Source organism: Lithobates pipiens, unplaced genomic scaffold (assembly GCF_037356315.1).
Source record: "Lithobates pipiens isolate NorthernLeopardFrog02 unplaced genomic scaffold, aLitPip1_a1.2 Scaffold_35, whole genome shotgun sequence".
In the NCBI taxonomy this organism is placed as follows: domain Eukaryota; kingdom Metazoa; phylum Chordata; class Amphibia; order Anura; family Ranidae; genus Lithobates; species Lithobates pipiens.
This window is the reverse complement of record NW_027507811.1, coordinates 21605751-21623911: the sequence shown is the minus strand read 5'-3', so window position 1 is coordinate 21623911 and position 18161 is coordinate 21605751. Positions and strand designations below refer to the sequence as shown.

Sequence of the window (18161 nt, the reverse complement as noted above, 5' to 3'; positions counted from 1 at the left end):
AGAGACAAGCCTCAAACCTTCTGGCACAAAGTCATTTAGAGCGATGGGACCAAAATTTAGCTTTTTGGCCACAACCATAAACACTTCATTTGGAGAGGCGTCAACAAGGCCTACGATGAAAGGTACACCATTCCTACTGTGAAACACGGAGGTGGAACGCTGATGTTTTGGGGATGTGTGAGCTACAAAGGCACAGGAAATTCGGTCAAAATTGATGGCAAGATGAATGCAGTATGTTATCAAAAAATACTGGAGGAACATTTGCATTCATCAGTCAGGAAGCTGTGCATGGGATGTACTTGGACATGCCAACATGACAATGATCCAAAACACAAGGCCAAGTCCACCTGTCTTTGGCTACAGCAGAATAAAGTGAAGGCTCTGGAGTGGCCATCTCAGTCTCCTGACCTCAATATCATTGAGTCACTCTGGGGAGATCTCAAATGTGCCGTTCATGCAAGACGGCCCAAGAATTTACAGGAACTGGAGGCTTTTTGCCCAGAGGAATGGGCAGCTTTACCATCTGAAAAGATAAAGAGCCTCGTCCACAAATACCACAAGAGACTTCAAGCTGTCATTGGTGTTAAAGGAGGCAATACACGGCATTAAGAACTGGGGTATGTAAACTTTTGATCAGGGTCATTTGGGTAGTTTCTGTTGCCAATATGATTTAAAAAGAGTAAACACCGTTGATTGATGATAAATGGCTTCAGCCAAACACTAACCATGAGTGAGAGAAAAGTTTTTGTGTTATTCATATTCTCTGAAAAATGGCCAAGAAATCATAAATTCTGCTGGGGTGTGTAAACTTATGAGCACAACTGTAAATAGTATGAAAATAGAGGGATTCTAAGAAGTCCTGAGAAAGAGGATACCTTTGCCCAAAACTGTAGCAATAGGTGGGCAGATTTGACAATATGTGGACAACTGGTTTACTTTTCAATATGTTTTATTTTGTCATAAAAAGAATAAAAAAAAAAAAAGTAAAAAAATATCCACTGGGAGTAAAGATCCACCACAAAGAATAATCTGACGTGTTTCAGCCTTTAGTCAGTCATTTCAAGGCTGAAACGCGTCAGTTTCTCTATCTGGTGGATCTTTATTCCAAATGGATATACACTAAAGTCAAAAAGTTTTGGGACACCTGCCTTTACACACATGAACTTTAATGATATCCCAATCTTAGTCCGTAGGGTTCAATATTGAGTTGGCCCACCCTTTGCAGCTATAACAGCTTCAACTCTTCTGGGAAGGCCGTCCACAAGGTTTAGGAGTGAGTCTATGGGAATGTTTGACAATTCTTCCAGAAGCGCATTTGTGAGGTCAGGCACTGATGTTGGAACGAGAAGGCCTGGCTCGTAGCCTCCCCTCTAATTCATCCCGAAGGTGTTCTATCGGGTTGAGTTCAGGACTCGCGTTCCTCCACCCCAAACTCGCTCATCCATGTCTGGAACAGGAAGGGGCCGTCCCCAAACGTTTCCCACGAAGACATATACATTTCAATTGGGTACAGCGTCGCACAACCGAGTAAAGTAACACAGTGCCGTATCGCCAAAAAAAAAAAAAGGCCTGGTTATAGGGTGGGGGGGGGGGGGCGTTAAGTCGAGTGGTTAATAATAACAAAGTTTGTGCAAATGAATAAAGTGTGATGGACAGTACACAATCGTTGTTCATTTTTTTCCCCCCCAAAGATGGACTCAGCTTTTTTATCATCTTGCTCACTGAAGTTGCACTTTAACCCCTTCCCGCCGAACGTATGCAGATATATGGCCTCGGCTTTCGGGGTTTTTTTCCCAGGATGATGCCCGCAGCTGCAGGCATCATCCTGGTACCCTTTTTTAGAGCAGGCGATCGACATTCCAGGGATAACAACCAATGCGTCTCAAAGTCACTCGGTTGTTATCCCGGAGGAGCGGGAGGGGACATCTCACCGTCTCACCCACCGTCCCACCGGGAGACCCGATCTTTGATCCGCCACTTCTGGCGGCTAGAGACAGACTGGCACGAGGCCGGAAACGGCTTTGTTCCAGCCTTCTCTCTGTAAACACGGAAGCGACGACGTGACGTCACAACGTCACTTCCTGTTTACTCGGCTGCCAATGGCGCCGGTTTTAAAAAAATATACAGTACTCAAAATCACCGTTTTCAGCGATCTGAATATGTTGAAGTGCAAAGGAGGGATTTTTTTTTTTTTTAGATCCCTCCATAAAGAGGACCTGTCACCACCTATTACTGTCACAAGGGATGTTTACATTCCTTGTGACACCAATAAAAGTGATCAAAAATGTATTTTTTTTAAAAATAAAAATAAATTAAATTAAAAATTAAAAAATCTTCAAGCGCCCCCCGTCCCCGCGAGCTCGCGCAGCAAAGAAAACGCCTACGGAAGTCGCACCCGCATATGTAAACGGTGTTAAAATCACACATGCGAGGTATCACCGCGACCGTCAGAGCGAAAGCAATAATTCTAGCACTAGACCTCCTCTGTAACTCTAAACTGGTAACTGTTATTTTTTTTTTTAAATGTCGCCTATGGAGATTTTTATGTACCGTAGTTTGTCGCCATTCCACGAGTGTGCGCAATTTTAAAGCGTGACGTGTTTTTATCTATTTACTCAGAGTAACATCATCTTTGACATTATGCAAAAAAATTGGGCTAACTTTACTGTTTCGTTTTTGTTTTTTTAAATTCATGTAAGTGTCTTTTTCCCAAAAAGTTGTGTTTAAAAGACCGCTGCACAAATACATAAAATATTTGAGGTGATTGTAGCCGTATTGTAGAGTACTGCTTGGACCTTGAAGAAGAGGACACACACCCCGAAAGTTTCGTCCATGAAAAATGATATGTTAGTGCAAATAAAATCAAAAAAGTATCACAGACAGTACGCAATCGTTGTTAATTTTTTTTCCCCCAAAGATGGATTCAGCTTTTTTATCATCTTGCTCACTGAAGTTGCACTTTAACCCCTTCCCGCCGAACGTAAAATATTGAAACAATCGCAATTTTATTCTCTAGATTCTCTGCTAAAAAAATATACGTAATGTTTGGGGGATTCTAAGTAATTTTCTAGCAAAAAATATGGATTTTAACTTGTAAACACCAAATGTCAAAAATAGGCTTAGTCGAAGTAGGCTGCAAATTTTATATACACAAGAAAGAGATCCTAATTGGGACACACGCACAGGAAGGGATGTATTATACAAACAGGAAGTTCCGGGTGAGAGGTGAGTTGGGAGGAAGTAGAGAGGAGACATTGCTGGAAGTGGCAGCAGAGGAGGTAATAAGATATTATTTTATATTTACACCCAATAACCCCCCCCCCCCCCGTCATGTCCGTCCTCTTCCTCCATATCCTTTTATCTCCAGCATTTCGGTGCACACAGATATACTTAGAAGAAAGGATCAGATAGTTGCAGCTCTTTTTATTCATCGGCAATGTTACACACAAGATAATAAGTAAAGCCTAGCGCACGCTATTCCAAAGTCGAAGAACAATCCTATGATTTGTCCCCGTTTCCTCTTCCCATGTTTGAAAATGGAGAATGCCATTAATGGTATGAAAATTCTTGAATGACAGAGGACAACCTCCCACGTAGGTAGCCCCGGTCTATGTCCAGTCTGCGGTCACGCACTTTGTTTTTCGATCATGCCCCGGGCTTACTCGTTCGATTCTTATGGGACGATAACTAAGGATGAGCTCAGGCGTGTTTGCATGGTCCACATGCAGAGCCCGCCAGGAAGTTGGCGTAGCACTGCACTAATCACAGGCAGTGAGACATTGCCCCGATGTGCGGCTGCAGAGATCGGACAATGTCTCACTGCCTGTGATTAGCGCAGCGCTGCGCCAGCTTCCTGGCGGGCTCTGCACGTGGACCATGCAAACACGCCTGAGCTCATCCCTAACGATTACTGTACTAACTAAATGAAATTTGGACATTATAATAACTAACGAGAAAATTTTTCCAACATGTCCCTTCGGAAACTTTCACCTGAACAGTCCATATTGGCTCTCCAAAGCAGTGATGGAACATCAAAGGATGGTTCTGAATTAGGGATGAGCTCGGGCGTGTTCGCATGGTCCATAAGCAGAGCCCACCAGGAAGTCGGCGCAGCGCTGCGCTAATCACAGGCAGTGAGACATTGCCCCGACGTGCGGCTGCGGAGATCGGGAAATGTCTCACTGCCTGTGATTAGCACAGCGCTGTGCCTGCTTCCGGCTCTGCACGTGGAGTCTGCGAACACGCCCGAGCTCATCCCTATTCTGAATACAGGTGTTTTCATATAATGTGTACTGGGCTTAAGGATGAGCTGAACATACTTGGGGTCAGCTTGAGGCAGGTTCACAAAACATGAGATATATTTGGGTGACGATTGTGAACTCCACTGAAGTCAATGGAGGCCTGATGTAAAAGGACCAGAATGGCCACTGTCTAGGCCAGGGGTCTCCCCCATCATTGACTTGAGACTTAAGACTGGGGGGAGGTTTACCTTCCATCAGAACAACGACCCTAAACGTATAGCCAGAGCTGCAATGGAATGGTTAGGGGAAGGAGTACTGCCTGCCCCATTGTTGACTTGAGACTTAAGACTGGGGCGGAGGTTCACCTTCCAGCAGAACAACGACCCTAAACATACAGCCAGAGCTTCAAAGGAATGGTTTAGATCAGGGGTCTCCAAACTTTATAAACAAAGGGCCAGTTTACTGTCCTTCAGACTTTAGAGGGGCCAGACTGTGGCCAGTGGGAGTACAAATTGTCCTGCCATCAGTGGAAGTAAACAATGCATCTTCATTATTAGGGGATGGAACAGTGCCTGCCCCATTGTTGACTTGAGACTTAAGACTGGGGCGGAGGTTCACCTTCCAGCAGGACAACGACCTTAAACCTACAGCCAGAGATACAATTATTACTGTTGTTATTATTATTCACGATTTATATAGCGCCAACAGTTTACGCAGAGCTTTACAATGTATAGGGGGGACAACACAATTACAGTACAATACAGAAGGTACAGGAGGGCCCTGCTCATAGAGCTTACATTCTAAAGGGAGGGGGTGGTGGTACAAAAGGTAATAGCTGCAGAGAATGATTTGATGGGGGTGGCTCGGGGACAGTTAGGTGGGTGTGGGATAGGCTTCCCTGAATAAATGAGTTTTCAGGGAACTCCTAAAGGTGGACAGGGTAGGGGCTGAGTGGACAGACTGAGTTCCAGAGGATGGGAGAGGCTCTGGAGAAGTCTTGAAGGCGAGCATGAGAGGAGGTAACAAGGGAGCTAGAGAACAGGAGGTCCTGGGAGGAGCGGAGGGGACGATTTGGGCGATATCTGCAGATGAGGTTGGTGATGTAGATGGGGGCGATGTAGTGGATGGCTTTGTATGTTATGGTTAGCATTTTGAATTTTACACTGTGGGGTAGGGGAAGCCAGTGAAGGGATTGGCAATGGAATGGTTTAGATCAGGGGTCTCCAGACTTTCTAAACAAAGGGCCAGTTTACTGTCCTTCAAGCTTTAGGAAGGCCAGTCTTTGGCCATTGGGAGTGGACATTGTTCTGGTGTCAGTGGGAGGAATAGTGCCTCATTGTTGGTGTCAGTAGGAGGAATAAAGCCACATCATTGGTGTCAGTAGCAGAAATTATGCCCCCATTGTTGGTGTCAGTGGGAGGAATAGCGCCCCATCTGTGGTGTCAGTAGGAGGAATAAAGCCCCATCATTGGTGTCAGTAGCAGGAATTATACCCCCATTGTTGGTGTCAGTGGAAGGAATAGATCCCCATTATTGGTGTTAGTATCAAGAATTATGCCCCATTGTTGGTGTCAGTGGGAGGAATAGTGTCTTGTATTAGTGGAAGGAAAAGTACCCCAAGGGCCAGATAAAGACAAGCAAAGGGCCGCAGTTTGAAGACCACTGGTCTAGGCTAATGGGCAAGGGATTGCCAAAGAAATGATCACTTCTACAGGACACAGAAGAAGCCCCCCCCCCTTCCACGCACCGCTTTTACCGAGCTCTCCTGTACAATTGGGGAGCCCTGTACCGCCGCCGATTTGGAACCCCAGTGCACTCGAAGGGGAAGAAGGTACATCTTTACCCACCTCCCCTCTGTGATGCAAGAAACCGCAAACAACGAGGATGTAGTCACTTCCGGTTTGATATTTACAAGCCGTCATATATATATGTGCCGACATTATTCATCCAGATAATTCTCAGTTTATTATCCGTCTACAGAGAGGAGAGTCCTGTATAGATCACATGACCACATGAAGAGGAATGGACAAAGATCAAAGTCACATGACTCAGAGGATATTGGACCTCACCCTGGAGATCATCTACCTGTTGACCGGAGAGGTGAGGAGGATTCTGGGAGGTCACATGACATCACTCTTATCTCTATTAATAAAACACAAACCTGACCGGAGAGGTGAGGAGGATTCTGGGAACCTGTAATAATAATAATAATAATTGTTACTTTTTCTCTGTAAACAGGATTATAAAGTAGTTCAGAAAACATCTGGTGATCCATTAACACCCAACAGCCGTCTTCCCAGGACATCACCCATCACAGTGCCTCCACCTCACTGCCTGACAACAGAGGTAACCAGTGCCAAGAAGATTCTAGAAATCACCAAGAAGATCACTGATCTGCTGACAGGAGAGGTGAGCGGTGCCGGGAATTCTGGGACATTATCCAGTAACAGACAAGGGATGTGTCTGGATGGTGACTGTATCATTGTGTGTGTCAGGTTCCTATAAGGTGTCAAGATGTCACTGTCTATTTCTCCATGGAGGAGTGGGAGTATTTAGAAGGACACAAGGATCTCTACAAGGACGTCATGATGGAGAATCAGCCGCCCCTCACATCACCGGGTAAGAGGAGACTTTATTGTAAAGGAGAGAGCAGTACGGAGGCTCCACCTAGATCCCCCATCATCTGATAAACACATAGAAACAATGTATTCAGTCAGTGTGTGTGTTTCCTACAGATGGATCCAGTAATGGGAACCCACCAGAGAGATGTCCCCGTCCTCTGTATTCCCGGGATTCCACACAGGAAGATCACACCATCCCTCACCAGGATGGAGTAGGTGGTACTGACCATGTAGACCTAATAAGTTATTCTAAACTTTAAGATAACAGTTTTATATGTAATCTTTTTTTTCTTTCTCCAAATCTATATTATCTTATTTTGGGGTTCAGGCTGAAGAACTAAAGGACATCAAAGTTGAGGTTAAAGAGGAAGAAGAAGAGACGTTGGTGAGTGGAGATCAGCAGTCTATGGAGGAAGAGGAGATGATTAAGAAAAGTAAACGAGAGGAATCTTCTCTTTATATTAACACACGTAAGTAATAAGCACTAAACGCATGAACAGTTAACATTAAGTATAAAGTATGTTAAACTGTTGTCAGGGTATTTATACCGAAATATTAAACAGTATTATTTTTGCGGAAATAAGTAAGAATCTATGATTTAGGAGATTTCCACGTATTTCCACAAATCAACCAAATAACTCAAATTCTGACTGTTAAATGGGTTTTTAAAAAAATCATGTCCATCAAATTCACCCAACCAAAATATTGGCATTTGATCCATGGGAAGGGATCTCAAAAGGTTATCAGAGATCTCCCCAGGTTAACCGTCTACAATAATCTTTCCTACAAATATTATTAGCCATTTATAAATGTTGTATTTAGAAACACTGATACTGTACACCATATGAAACGTCCATCTCCATTCCTCAATATAATGTCATGTCCCCAACAAATGAGGAGGAGATACTGTACACCATATGAAACGTCCATCTCCATTCCTCAATATAATGTCATGTCCCCAACAAATGAGGAGGAGATACTGGACACCATATGAAAGGTCCATCTCCATTCCTCAATATAACGTCATGTTCCCAACAAATGAGGAGGAGATACTGTACACCATATGAAAGGTCCATCTCCATTCCTCAATATAACGTCATGTTCCCAACAAATGAGGAGGAGATAATGTACACCATATGAAAGGTCCATCTCCATTCCTCAATATAACGTCATGTTCCCAACAAATGAGGAGGAGATAATGTACACCATATGAAAGGTCCATTTCCATTCCTCAATATAACGTCATGATCCCAACAAATGAGGAGGAGATACTGTACACCATATGAAAGGTCCATCTCCATTCCTCAATATAACGTCATGTTCCCAACAAATGAGGAGGAGATACTGTACACCATATGAAAGGTCCATCTCCATTCCTCAATATAACGTCATGTTCCCAACAAATGAGGAGGAGATAATGTACACCATATGAAAGGTCCATCTCCATTCTTCAATATAACGTCATGTTCCCAACAAATGAGGAGATGATACTGTACACCATATGAAAGGTCCATCTCCATTCCTCAATATAACGTCATGTTCCCAACAAATGAGGAGGAGATAATGTACACCATATGAAAGGTCCATCGCCATTCTTCAATATAACGTCATGTTCCCAACAAATGAGGAGGAGATACTGTACACCATATGAAAGGTCCATCTCCATTCCTCAATATAATGTCATGTTCCCAACAAATGAGGAGGAGATACTGTACACCATATGAAAGGTCCATCTCCGTTCCTCAATATAACGTCATGTTCCCAACAAATGAGGAGGAGATACTGTACACCATATGAAAGGTCCATCTCCATTCCTCACTATGATGTCATGTTCCCAACAATCTTCATCGATGTAACCAATATTATGCCAGAGCTTTATGAATCTGTTGAGTTATGTACCAACATATATGACTTATGAGTGTGAGGGATGAAGAGAAGGTGTAACGTTGGTTTTACAATGTCTTTCCAACAGGTGGACATTATGTCCAGAATACCTCTGAGGTTCCTCAGTTTTTCTCCTCGGATTTTAATGCCGAAGAAACTGGAATCACACAACCCTTTCCGGGAGAAAATCCCATTACTCAGAATATACATCATAGACCTTACCATTCACAGATGTCAATGGACCCCTCTCACCCTGAGGAATCATTTGATCGATCACATGCTATGACTTCCAATACCCATCTAATATCTCACAGTGTCAATCGATCAATAGATCCATCTAATCCCAAGGAATCTTCTTCTAACCATGAAGGAGCTCACACAAGAGAGACTTTATGGTCATGTTCAGTGTGTAATAAATCGTTCACTAAAAAGAGAAACCTCCTTGCGCACCAGAGAATTCACACTGGGGAGGGTCTTTTCCAATGTTCAGAGTGCGGGAAAAGTTTTGTCCGGAAAGAAAAGCTTGTCATACACCAGAGAATTCACACCGGCGAGCGTCCCTTTTTATGTTCAGAGTGTGGAAAAGGCTTCGCCGAAAAGAGAACGCTTCAAAGGCACCAGAGATCTCACACGGGGGAGCGTCCCTATCCATGTGGCGAGTGTGGGAAACGTTTCATTCAGAAAGAAGACCTTATCAAACACCACAGAATTCATACTGGTGAGCGACCCTATTCATGTTCAGAGTGCGGGAAATGTTTCACTGAAAAAAGAACGCTTGTCATACATCAGAGAATTCACACGGGTGAGCGGCCCTATGCGTGTTTAGAGTGCGGGAGGTGTTTCGCTGAGAGAAGAATACTTCTTATACATCAGCGAAGCCACACGGGTGAGCGTCCCTTTCCATGCTTGGAGTGCGGGAAATGTTTCACTGAAAAAAGAAATCTTATCATGCATCAGAAAATTCACACTGGCGAGCGTCCTTTTTCATGTCTAGAGTGTGGGAAAGGTTTCACTGAGAAAAGATCACTTCTTAAACACCAGAAAAGTCATACTTGTGGTTGCCCTTCGTATCCACAGTGTGGGGAAGGTTTCCTACAAACCGGAGATCTTCAGCATCAGGGAAGTCACCTCCTTAACCAGTTGCCGACCGCCGCACGCCGATGTACGTCGGCAGAATGGCACGGGCAGGCATAAGGGCTTACATGTACGTCCCTTGCCTCCCGCGGGTCTGGGGCCCGATCGGGCCCCCGCCCGGTGCCTGCGGCGTTTGGTTTTCGTCCGGGAGCGATCCGGGACGAGGGGGCGGCCATTCATTCATGGCCACCCCCTCGCGATCGCTCCCGACGAATAGAAATCCCCCGTGACATCACTTCCTCTCCTGTAATGTAAACACAGGAGAGGAAGTGATGTATTCTCTCCTCCGTGTCGGTATTTTCCGTTCCGACACGGAGGAGAGCGGATCGGTGAGTTGCACCAACACTCTACACACACAGTAGAACATGCCAGGCACACTCACACCCCCCCTTTACCCCCCGATCACCCCCCCAATTACCCCTGCCCCCCAGTCACAGTGACACCAATGTCATTTTTTTTTTTTTTTTTTTTGCATTGGTGTCATTTGTGACTGTAGTAACTCTTAGGGCAGTTAGGGTTAGCCCCCTTTAGTTCTAATGTACCCCCCTAACCCCCCCAATAAAGGTTTAACCCCGTGATCACCCCCCGTCACCAGTGTCACTAAGGCTGGGTTCACATTGCAGCGGTTTATGAGAACGAATGTGATTCGCACCGCACTGCAGTGCAAATCACATCCGATCTCTGTGCGATTCGAGTTCAGCCATTCGCTGCACCCGCCGCACCCGCCACACCCGCCGCAAATTCGCACGGGACCCTTTTTTTGGCCCGCAGCAGAATCGGATCGCATGGGTGTTCACACCATGCGATCCGAGTTTGCAGATCGCACTGCGATATGCGAACTGATCTGGGGGTGTCAGTAACATTTCACTGACACTCCCAGCAGTTCGCATAGGGCAGTGTGAACTGCCGCCGGGAGGCATGCGATGCGGGAACCCGCCGCGGATTCGCGGCGTTTCCGCATCGCTCCAGTGTGAACCCAGCCTAATAAGCGATCATTTTTCTGATCGCCGTATTAGTGTCACAGGTGACGCTAGTTAGGCAGGTAGGTATTTAGGTTCGCCGCAGCTTTTTATAGCGCCAGGGACCCCCATATACTACCGCATAAAGCCCCCTGATTGCCCCCTAGTTAACCCTTTCACCAGTGATCACCATATAACTGTTACAGGTGACGCTGGTTGGTTAGTTATTTTTTTATAGTTTCAGGGCACCCGCCATTTATTACCTAATAAAGGTTTAACCCCCTGATCACCCGGCGGGTGTCATTTGTGACTAATAACTGTTAGGGCAGTTAGGGTTAGCCCCCTTTAGTTCTAAGGTACCCCCCTAACCCCCCCAATAAAGGTTTAACCCCGTGATCACCCCCCGTCGCCAGTGTCACTAAGGCTGGGTTCACATTGCAGCGGTTTATGAGAACGGATGTGATTCGCACCGCACTGCAGTGCAAATCACATCCGATCTCTGTGCGATTCGAGTTCAGCCATTCGCCGCACCCGCCACACCCGCCGCAAATTCGCACGGGACCCTTTTTTTGGCCCACAGCAGAATCGGATCGCATGGGTGTTCACACCATGCGATCCGAGTTTGCAGATCGCACTGCGATATGCGAACTGATCTGGGGGTGTCAGTAACATTTCACTGACACTCCCAGCAGTTCGCATAGGGCAGTGTGAACTGCCGCCGGGAGGCATGCGATGCGGGAACCCGCCGCGGATTCGCGGCGTTTCCGCATCGCTCCAGTGTGAACCCAGCCTAATAAGCGATCATTTTTCTGATCGCCGCATTAGTGTCACAGGTGACGCTAGTTAGGCAGGTAGGTATTTAGGTTCGCCGCAGCTTTTTATAGCGCCAGGGACCCCCATATACTACCGCATAAAGCCCCCTGATTGCCCCCTAGTTAACCCTTTCACCAGTGATCACCATATAACTGTTACAGGTGACGCTGGTTGGTTAGTTATTTTTTTATAGTTTCAGGGCACCCGCCATTTATTACCTAATAAAGGTTTAACCCCCTGATCACCCGGCGGGTGTCATTTGTGACTAATAACTGTTAGGGCAGTTAGGGTTAGCCCCCTTTAGTTCTAAGGTACCCCCCTAACCCCCCCAATAAAGGTTTAACCCCGTGATCACCCCCGTCGCCAGTGTCACTAAGGCTGGGTTCACATTGCAGCGGTTTATGAGAACGGATGTGATTCGCACCGCACTGCAGTGCAAATCACATCCGATCTCTGTGCGATTCGAGTTCAGCCATTCGCCGCACCCGCCGCACCCGCCACACCCGCCGCAAATTCGCACGGGGCCCTTTTTTTGGCCCGCAGCAGAATCGGATCGCATGGGTGTTCACATCATGCGATCCGAGTTTGCAGATCGCACTGCGATATGCGAACTGATCTGGGGGTGTCATTAACATTTCACTGACACTCCCAGCAGTTCGCATAGGGCAGTGTGAACTGCCGCCGGGAGGCATGTGATGCGGGAACCCGCCGCACATTCGTGGCGTTCCCGCATCGCTCCAGTGTGAACCCAGCCTAATAAGCGATCGTTTTTCTGATCGCTGTATTAGTGTCACAGGTGACGCTAGTTAGGCAGGTAGGTATTTAGGTTCGCTGCAGCTTTTTATAGCGCCAGGGACCCCCATATACTACCGCATAAAGCCCCCTGATTGCCCCCTAGTTAACCCTTTCACCAGTGATCACCATATAACTGTTACAGGTGACGCTGGTTGGTTAGTTATTTTTTTATAGTTTCAGGGCACCCGCCATTTATTACCTAGTCTCACTAGTGTACCCCTAAATTTAGGGGTGTCTACTTTCCAAAATGGGGTCATTTGGGGGGGTTTGTGCCATCTTGGCATTTTATGGCCTTCAAAACTGTAACGCCCTTAGAAAGCCTGAAGGCGGTGCTTGGTTTTCGGGGCCCCGTACGCGGCTAGGCTCCCAAAAAGTCCCACATATGTGGTATCCCCGTACTCAGGAGAAGCAGCAGAATTTATTTTGGGGTGTCATTTCACATATGCCCATAGCATGTGTGAGCAATATATCATTTAGTGACAACTTTGTGAAAAAAAAAAAAAAAAAAAAAGTTTGTAATTTTCCCGCAACTTGTGGCAAAATATAAAATATTCCATGGACTCAACATGCCTCTCAGCAAATAGCTTGGGGTGTCTACTTTCTAAAATGGGGTCATTTGTGGGGGTTTTGTGCCATCTTGGCATTTTATGGCCTTCAAAACTGTAATAGGTAGTGAGAAGTGAACTCAAAAATTTACGCCCTTAGAAAGCCTGAAGGCGGTGATTGGTTTTCGGGGCCCCGTACGCGGCTAGGCTCCCAAAAAGTCCCACATATGTGGTATCCCCGTACTCAGGAGAAGCAGCAGAATTTATTTTGGGGTGTCATTTCACATACGCCCATAGCATGTGTGAGCAATATATCATTTAGTGACAACTTTGTGTAAAAAAAAAAAAAATTTTTTTTTTTGTCATTATTCAATCGCTTGAGGCAAAAAAATAAAATATTCAATGGGCTCAACATGCCTCTTATCAATTTCCTTAGGGATGGGGTCAATTTTCCTTTCCAAAATGGGGTCATTTGGGGGGGTTTTGTACTGCCCTGCCATTTTAGCACCTCAAGAAATGAGATAGGCAGTCGTAAACTAAAAGCTGCGTAAATTCCAGAAAACGTACCTTAGTTTGTAGATGTGACAACTTTTGCGCAAACCAATAAATATACAATTATTGACTTTTTTTTTACCAAAGACATGTGGCTGAATACATTTTGGCCTAAATGTATGACTAAAATTGAGTTTATTGGATTTTTCTAATAACAAAAAGTAGAAAATATCATTTTTTTTCAAAATTTGCGGTCTTTTTACGTTTATATCGCAAAAAATAAAAATCGCAGAGGCAATCAAATACCATCAAAAGAAAGTAATATCAGAGGGGGACGAGCTGGAGGAACCGACATTTTTTAAAAAGTGGGAAAAAGAATTGGGGGTTCAATGTAATATTCAAATTAGAAAGAAAATATTAACTTTAATTCACTTTGCGGGGGGAGGGAGTAAAATGATAGAAACAAATTACAAATGTATAGCAAGATGGTATGCTACCCCTGACAAACTAAGTAGGTTTAGAAACGATCAATCACCGGAGTGCTGGCGAGGTTGCAAATCTATCGGGAGTATGAGCCATATATGGTGGGATTGCCCCAAAATTAAAGAATTCTGGAAGAAGATAATTGAATTAGTAAAGGTGGTAACGGGAAAAGTGGTCAGAGAAGACCCATGGATGGTCTTATTCCATGGGACAGAGCAGACAATTAACCAATATAAAGCATCATTAGTCCCTATATTATTAGACATCGCAAAAAATCTTATCCCGAGAAAATGGCGAGAGAAAGAAAGCCCTAAAATCCAGGATTGGATTCGTCAGGTTACCGAAATACAACATATGGAAAGTGGGGAGGGTGGAGAGGAGGAACCAGCCATAAAGGAGGAGAGGGATCGGAAATGGGATCCCTGGGAGAAATTTAAAAAATCATGGCGATATGTGGAGGAAATAACGCAGGAATAACTACGGGAAAGGCAAACTGGAAGTGAGGTTTTAAGTAGAACTCTGAGGAAAAGTAACCAGGAACAGGGAGGTGGGAGGGAGGGGGTAGAAAAGAGTATAAAGGGACAAAGAGAAGAGGAGGCACAAACGAGAATAGATATTCGACGTATCGTTTTAGGATACGGGATGCTTACCTCTCTCTTCCTACCCATAATGAGCGTGAAAAAGAGAGGGAGGGGGGGGGGGTGGGGAGTAATTAAAGTGAAGAATTTGGGCGAAGGAGGATAAGGGATAAATTTAAAGGGAAAGTTAAAGATGACTCGACGGCGTTCCCTTTCTTGGTTTTTGTTTATGTGTTCTTTTTAATGAATAAATGAATAAAGTCTTTGAATGATAAGGAGAGCTACAATGATGTGAAGTTAAGACGAGGCAAACTAAAATGAACGCCAAGGTGATTGGCACCTCGCTGATAAATTCGCTGAAGTAGCAACAAAAAAAAAAAAGCTCTATTTGTGGGAAGAAAAGGACGCAAATTTTGTTTGGGTACAACATTGCATGACCGCGCAATTACCAGTTAAAGCAGCGCAGTGCCAAAGTGTAAAAAGACCTCTGGTCATTTACCAGCAAAATGGTCCGGTCTGAAAGTGGTTAAACACCAACAGATTCACTCAACTGATCGTCCTTACTCATGCTCAGAATGCGGGAAAGGTTTCCTTCAAAAAGGAAACCTTCTCTCCCACCAGAGAATTCACACAGGCGAGCGTCCTTTGTCATGTTTGGTGTGCGGGAAATCTTTCAGCCATAAAGTAAGCCTTCTTCGGCACCAAAGAATCCACACAGGCGAGCGCCCGTATCCATGTTCGGAGTGTGGGAAATCTTTCACCGACAAAGGAAACCTTCTTAAACACCAGAGAATCCACACGGGGGAGCGTCCTTACGCATGTTCAGAGTGCGGGAAAGGTTTCATTTACAGGAAACAACTCGTAAGGCACCAGAAAATTCACACGCGGTAACATCTTTTTCTCATGTTCAGAGTGCGGGAAACCTTTTCAATGAGGAAGAAAGCCTTGTCAGATGGCAGAAAAAAAACACACATTACAAAAGGGTTATTTTCCATGTTTAGAGTTTTCTCAAGACGGCAATGGTTTTTGTTTTAATACTTTATAGATTGTAGTTTTAAACTTGGATGCCCCATAGTAAGCCTATGGGTGACGTCATCACGCAGGCTCTGCAGCTGTTGTCTCTGCTTCTCCTTTACCCCAGTTTCAGTATAGAGCAGGGACAGCCAACAACAACTGCCCCATAGTAAGCCTATGGGTAACATCATCACGCAGGCTCTGCAGCTGTTGTCGCTGCCTCTCCTTTACCCCAGATTCAGTGTAGAGGAGGGACAGCCAACAACAGCTTCCCCATAGTAAGCCTATGGGTGACGTCATTACGCAGGGTCTGCAGCTTTTGTCTCTGCTTCTCCTTTACCCCAGTTTCAGTATAGAGCAGGGACAGCCAACAACAACTGCCCCATAGTAAGCCTATGGGTGACGTCATCACGCAGGCTCTGCAGCTGTTGTCGCTGCCTCTCCTTTACCCCAGATTCAGTATAGAGGAGGGACAGTAGAGGGCGTAAAAATCCACCACAAAGAGAAAACAAATGCATTTCAGCCTTGCGGCGAATGACTGACTAAAGCCTGTCAGGGTTGAAACTTGTCCGAATTTTCTCTTTGTGGTGGATATTTACTCCCAATATATAATAAAGACGATTTTAGGTCGGCAAGTGGGTGTTCAAAGCTCTAAAATCTTCTTTATTATATATCCATTGGTAGTAAAGATCCGACGCGTTTCGGCCCTTGCGGTGAATGGCTGATTAAAGCCTGTAAAGGATATATAATAAAGAAGATTTTAGAGCTTTGAACACCCACTTGCCGACCTAAAATGCGAAAAGTGAATGCTGACGCGTTTAAGCCCTTACAGTGAGTGACCGCCTAAAGCCTGGAAGGGCTGAGACACGTCGGCATTCTCTTCGTAGTGGATCTTTACTCCCAACGGATATTTAATAAAGAAGATTTTAGAGCTTTGAACGCCAACTTGCCGACCTTTCCCAAATGGAATGTCTGATTGAACAGCTTGTGGTGCAGCTGTGCTCTTGGCACAGGTGGGAATTCCCTACCGAGGTTAAAGGACCGGAATGGCCACTGTCTAGGCCAGTGATGGCGAACCTTGGCACCCCAGATGTTTTGGAACTACATTTCCCATGATGCTCCACTACACTTCAGAGTGCATGAGCATCATGGGAAATGTAGTTCCAAAACATCTGGGGTGCCAAGGTTCGCCATCACTGGTCTAGGCCATGGGTCTCCCCCCTTGTTGACTTGAGACTCAAGACCGGGGAGGAGGTTCACCTTCCAGCAGGACTACGACCCTAAACATACAGCCAGAGCTACAATGGGATGGTTTAGATCAGGGGTCTCCAAACTTTCTAAGCAAAGGGCCAGTTTACTATCTTTCAGGCTTGAGGGGGTGGACTGTGGCCAATGGCAGTAGAAAATGCCTCAGCATGGAGGTATAGTACCGTATTGTCAATATCAATGAGAAGAATAGTGCCCCATTGATGTCATTAGGGGGAATGGTGCTCCATCATGGGCGTCACTTGGTGGAATAGTGTCCCAAAGGCCAGATACAGCCAAGTAAAAGGGCACACCTGAGCACCAGTTTGGAGACCACTGTCCTACACCCTTATTTTGAGTTTAAGGGTAGCGGCACCATACTTTTTGCATTGTAGAAACGTTGAGCGTTACATTTGGAAGATACGGACTCCGATACGGCACGACTCATCTCTGGAGTTACTTTGGTATACTTGCCGTTCTTGTATTTTGTTTTTCGGAGCAAAGAGTGAATATGGAACCAACTCCTCGATGGCTTGACTTCTGGAGGAGCCTACCAAATGAAGGCCACGCCGTAGGCAGACACGTCTCGGGAGCTGATGATGGACTACATGCATTAGCTGGGAGGAGAACGTGGATCTGTGCAACACACCTCCAAATGACATACATCAGGGGCCTACGGTGCCGGATGACCAAGTTGGTGTAGGCACCAGCCCTATGGGCCCCACGTCAACTAATCAAAATAATATCTATTGGACCTTGAAAGAAAACGACGATGAAGATTTCTTAAATTGCTTACAAAATATAGAAAAAAAATGAATCAACTCGAAGAAACAAAAACTTTACACTGAAGACTCAATAGAGAAAATACCGTATTAATGTAATGTACCCAATAAAAACGTAAAGTCCATAAACCATAGCTCTCGAGTTCACATTACAGTTTGGAAATTTTAAATTCATCTTCTTTCAGCTGTCAGTTTGTAACAAAAATTGGCACAACCTACATTTGTGTAATGTACAGTAGTGATGGTCACCCCCATATCTAGCGCCCAACGTGCTCACTACTTGGTTCAATGGTATCCCACTAGAGCTCAAGAGAGACCTTCAGAAACCTGTGAGGGTGGCCCAAGTTTTCGACTGCCTAGGGGCCTCCACCGAGTTTGTTGTAATGAAGGCTTAACTGTTGAATTTAATGAGAATTCCTTGGTAAACAATGTGAAAGTACATACTGTAAGGGGATAGTGCTGTTACATATTGTATACTCTTATATAAAGTCGGAAGACTCACAATACTTAATACAATACAATACAATACTTAATAAAAATTTTTTTAAAAGTTAACGATCTAAAGAAGGGTTGTG

The 18161-nt window shown here is 45.0% G+C and overlaps 1 protein-coding gene across 1 annotated transcript in view; it reads left to right on the top strand.

Moving 5' to 3' along the window:
- The first annotated feature begins 3227 nt into the window (after positions 1-3227).
- LOC143956400 (uncharacterized) overlaps positions 3228-18161 on the top strand; it is a 33244-nt gene continuing 18310 nt past the window's right edge. The window contains exons 1-7 of the mRNA XM_077466614.1: positions 3228-3278; positions 6222-6341; positions 6480-6650; positions 6737-6860; positions 6977-7074; positions 7191-7332; positions 8835-9696. Coding sequence (XP_077322740.1) covers positions 6264-6341; positions 6480-6650; positions 6737-6860; positions 6977-7074; positions 7191-7332; positions 8835-9696 — 1475 coding nt within the window. The 5' untranslated portion in view covers positions 3228-3278; positions 6222-6263. The remainder of the gene's footprint in view (positions 3279-6221; positions 6342-6479; positions 6651-6736; positions 6861-6976; positions 7075-7190; positions 7333-8834; positions 9697-18161) is intronic.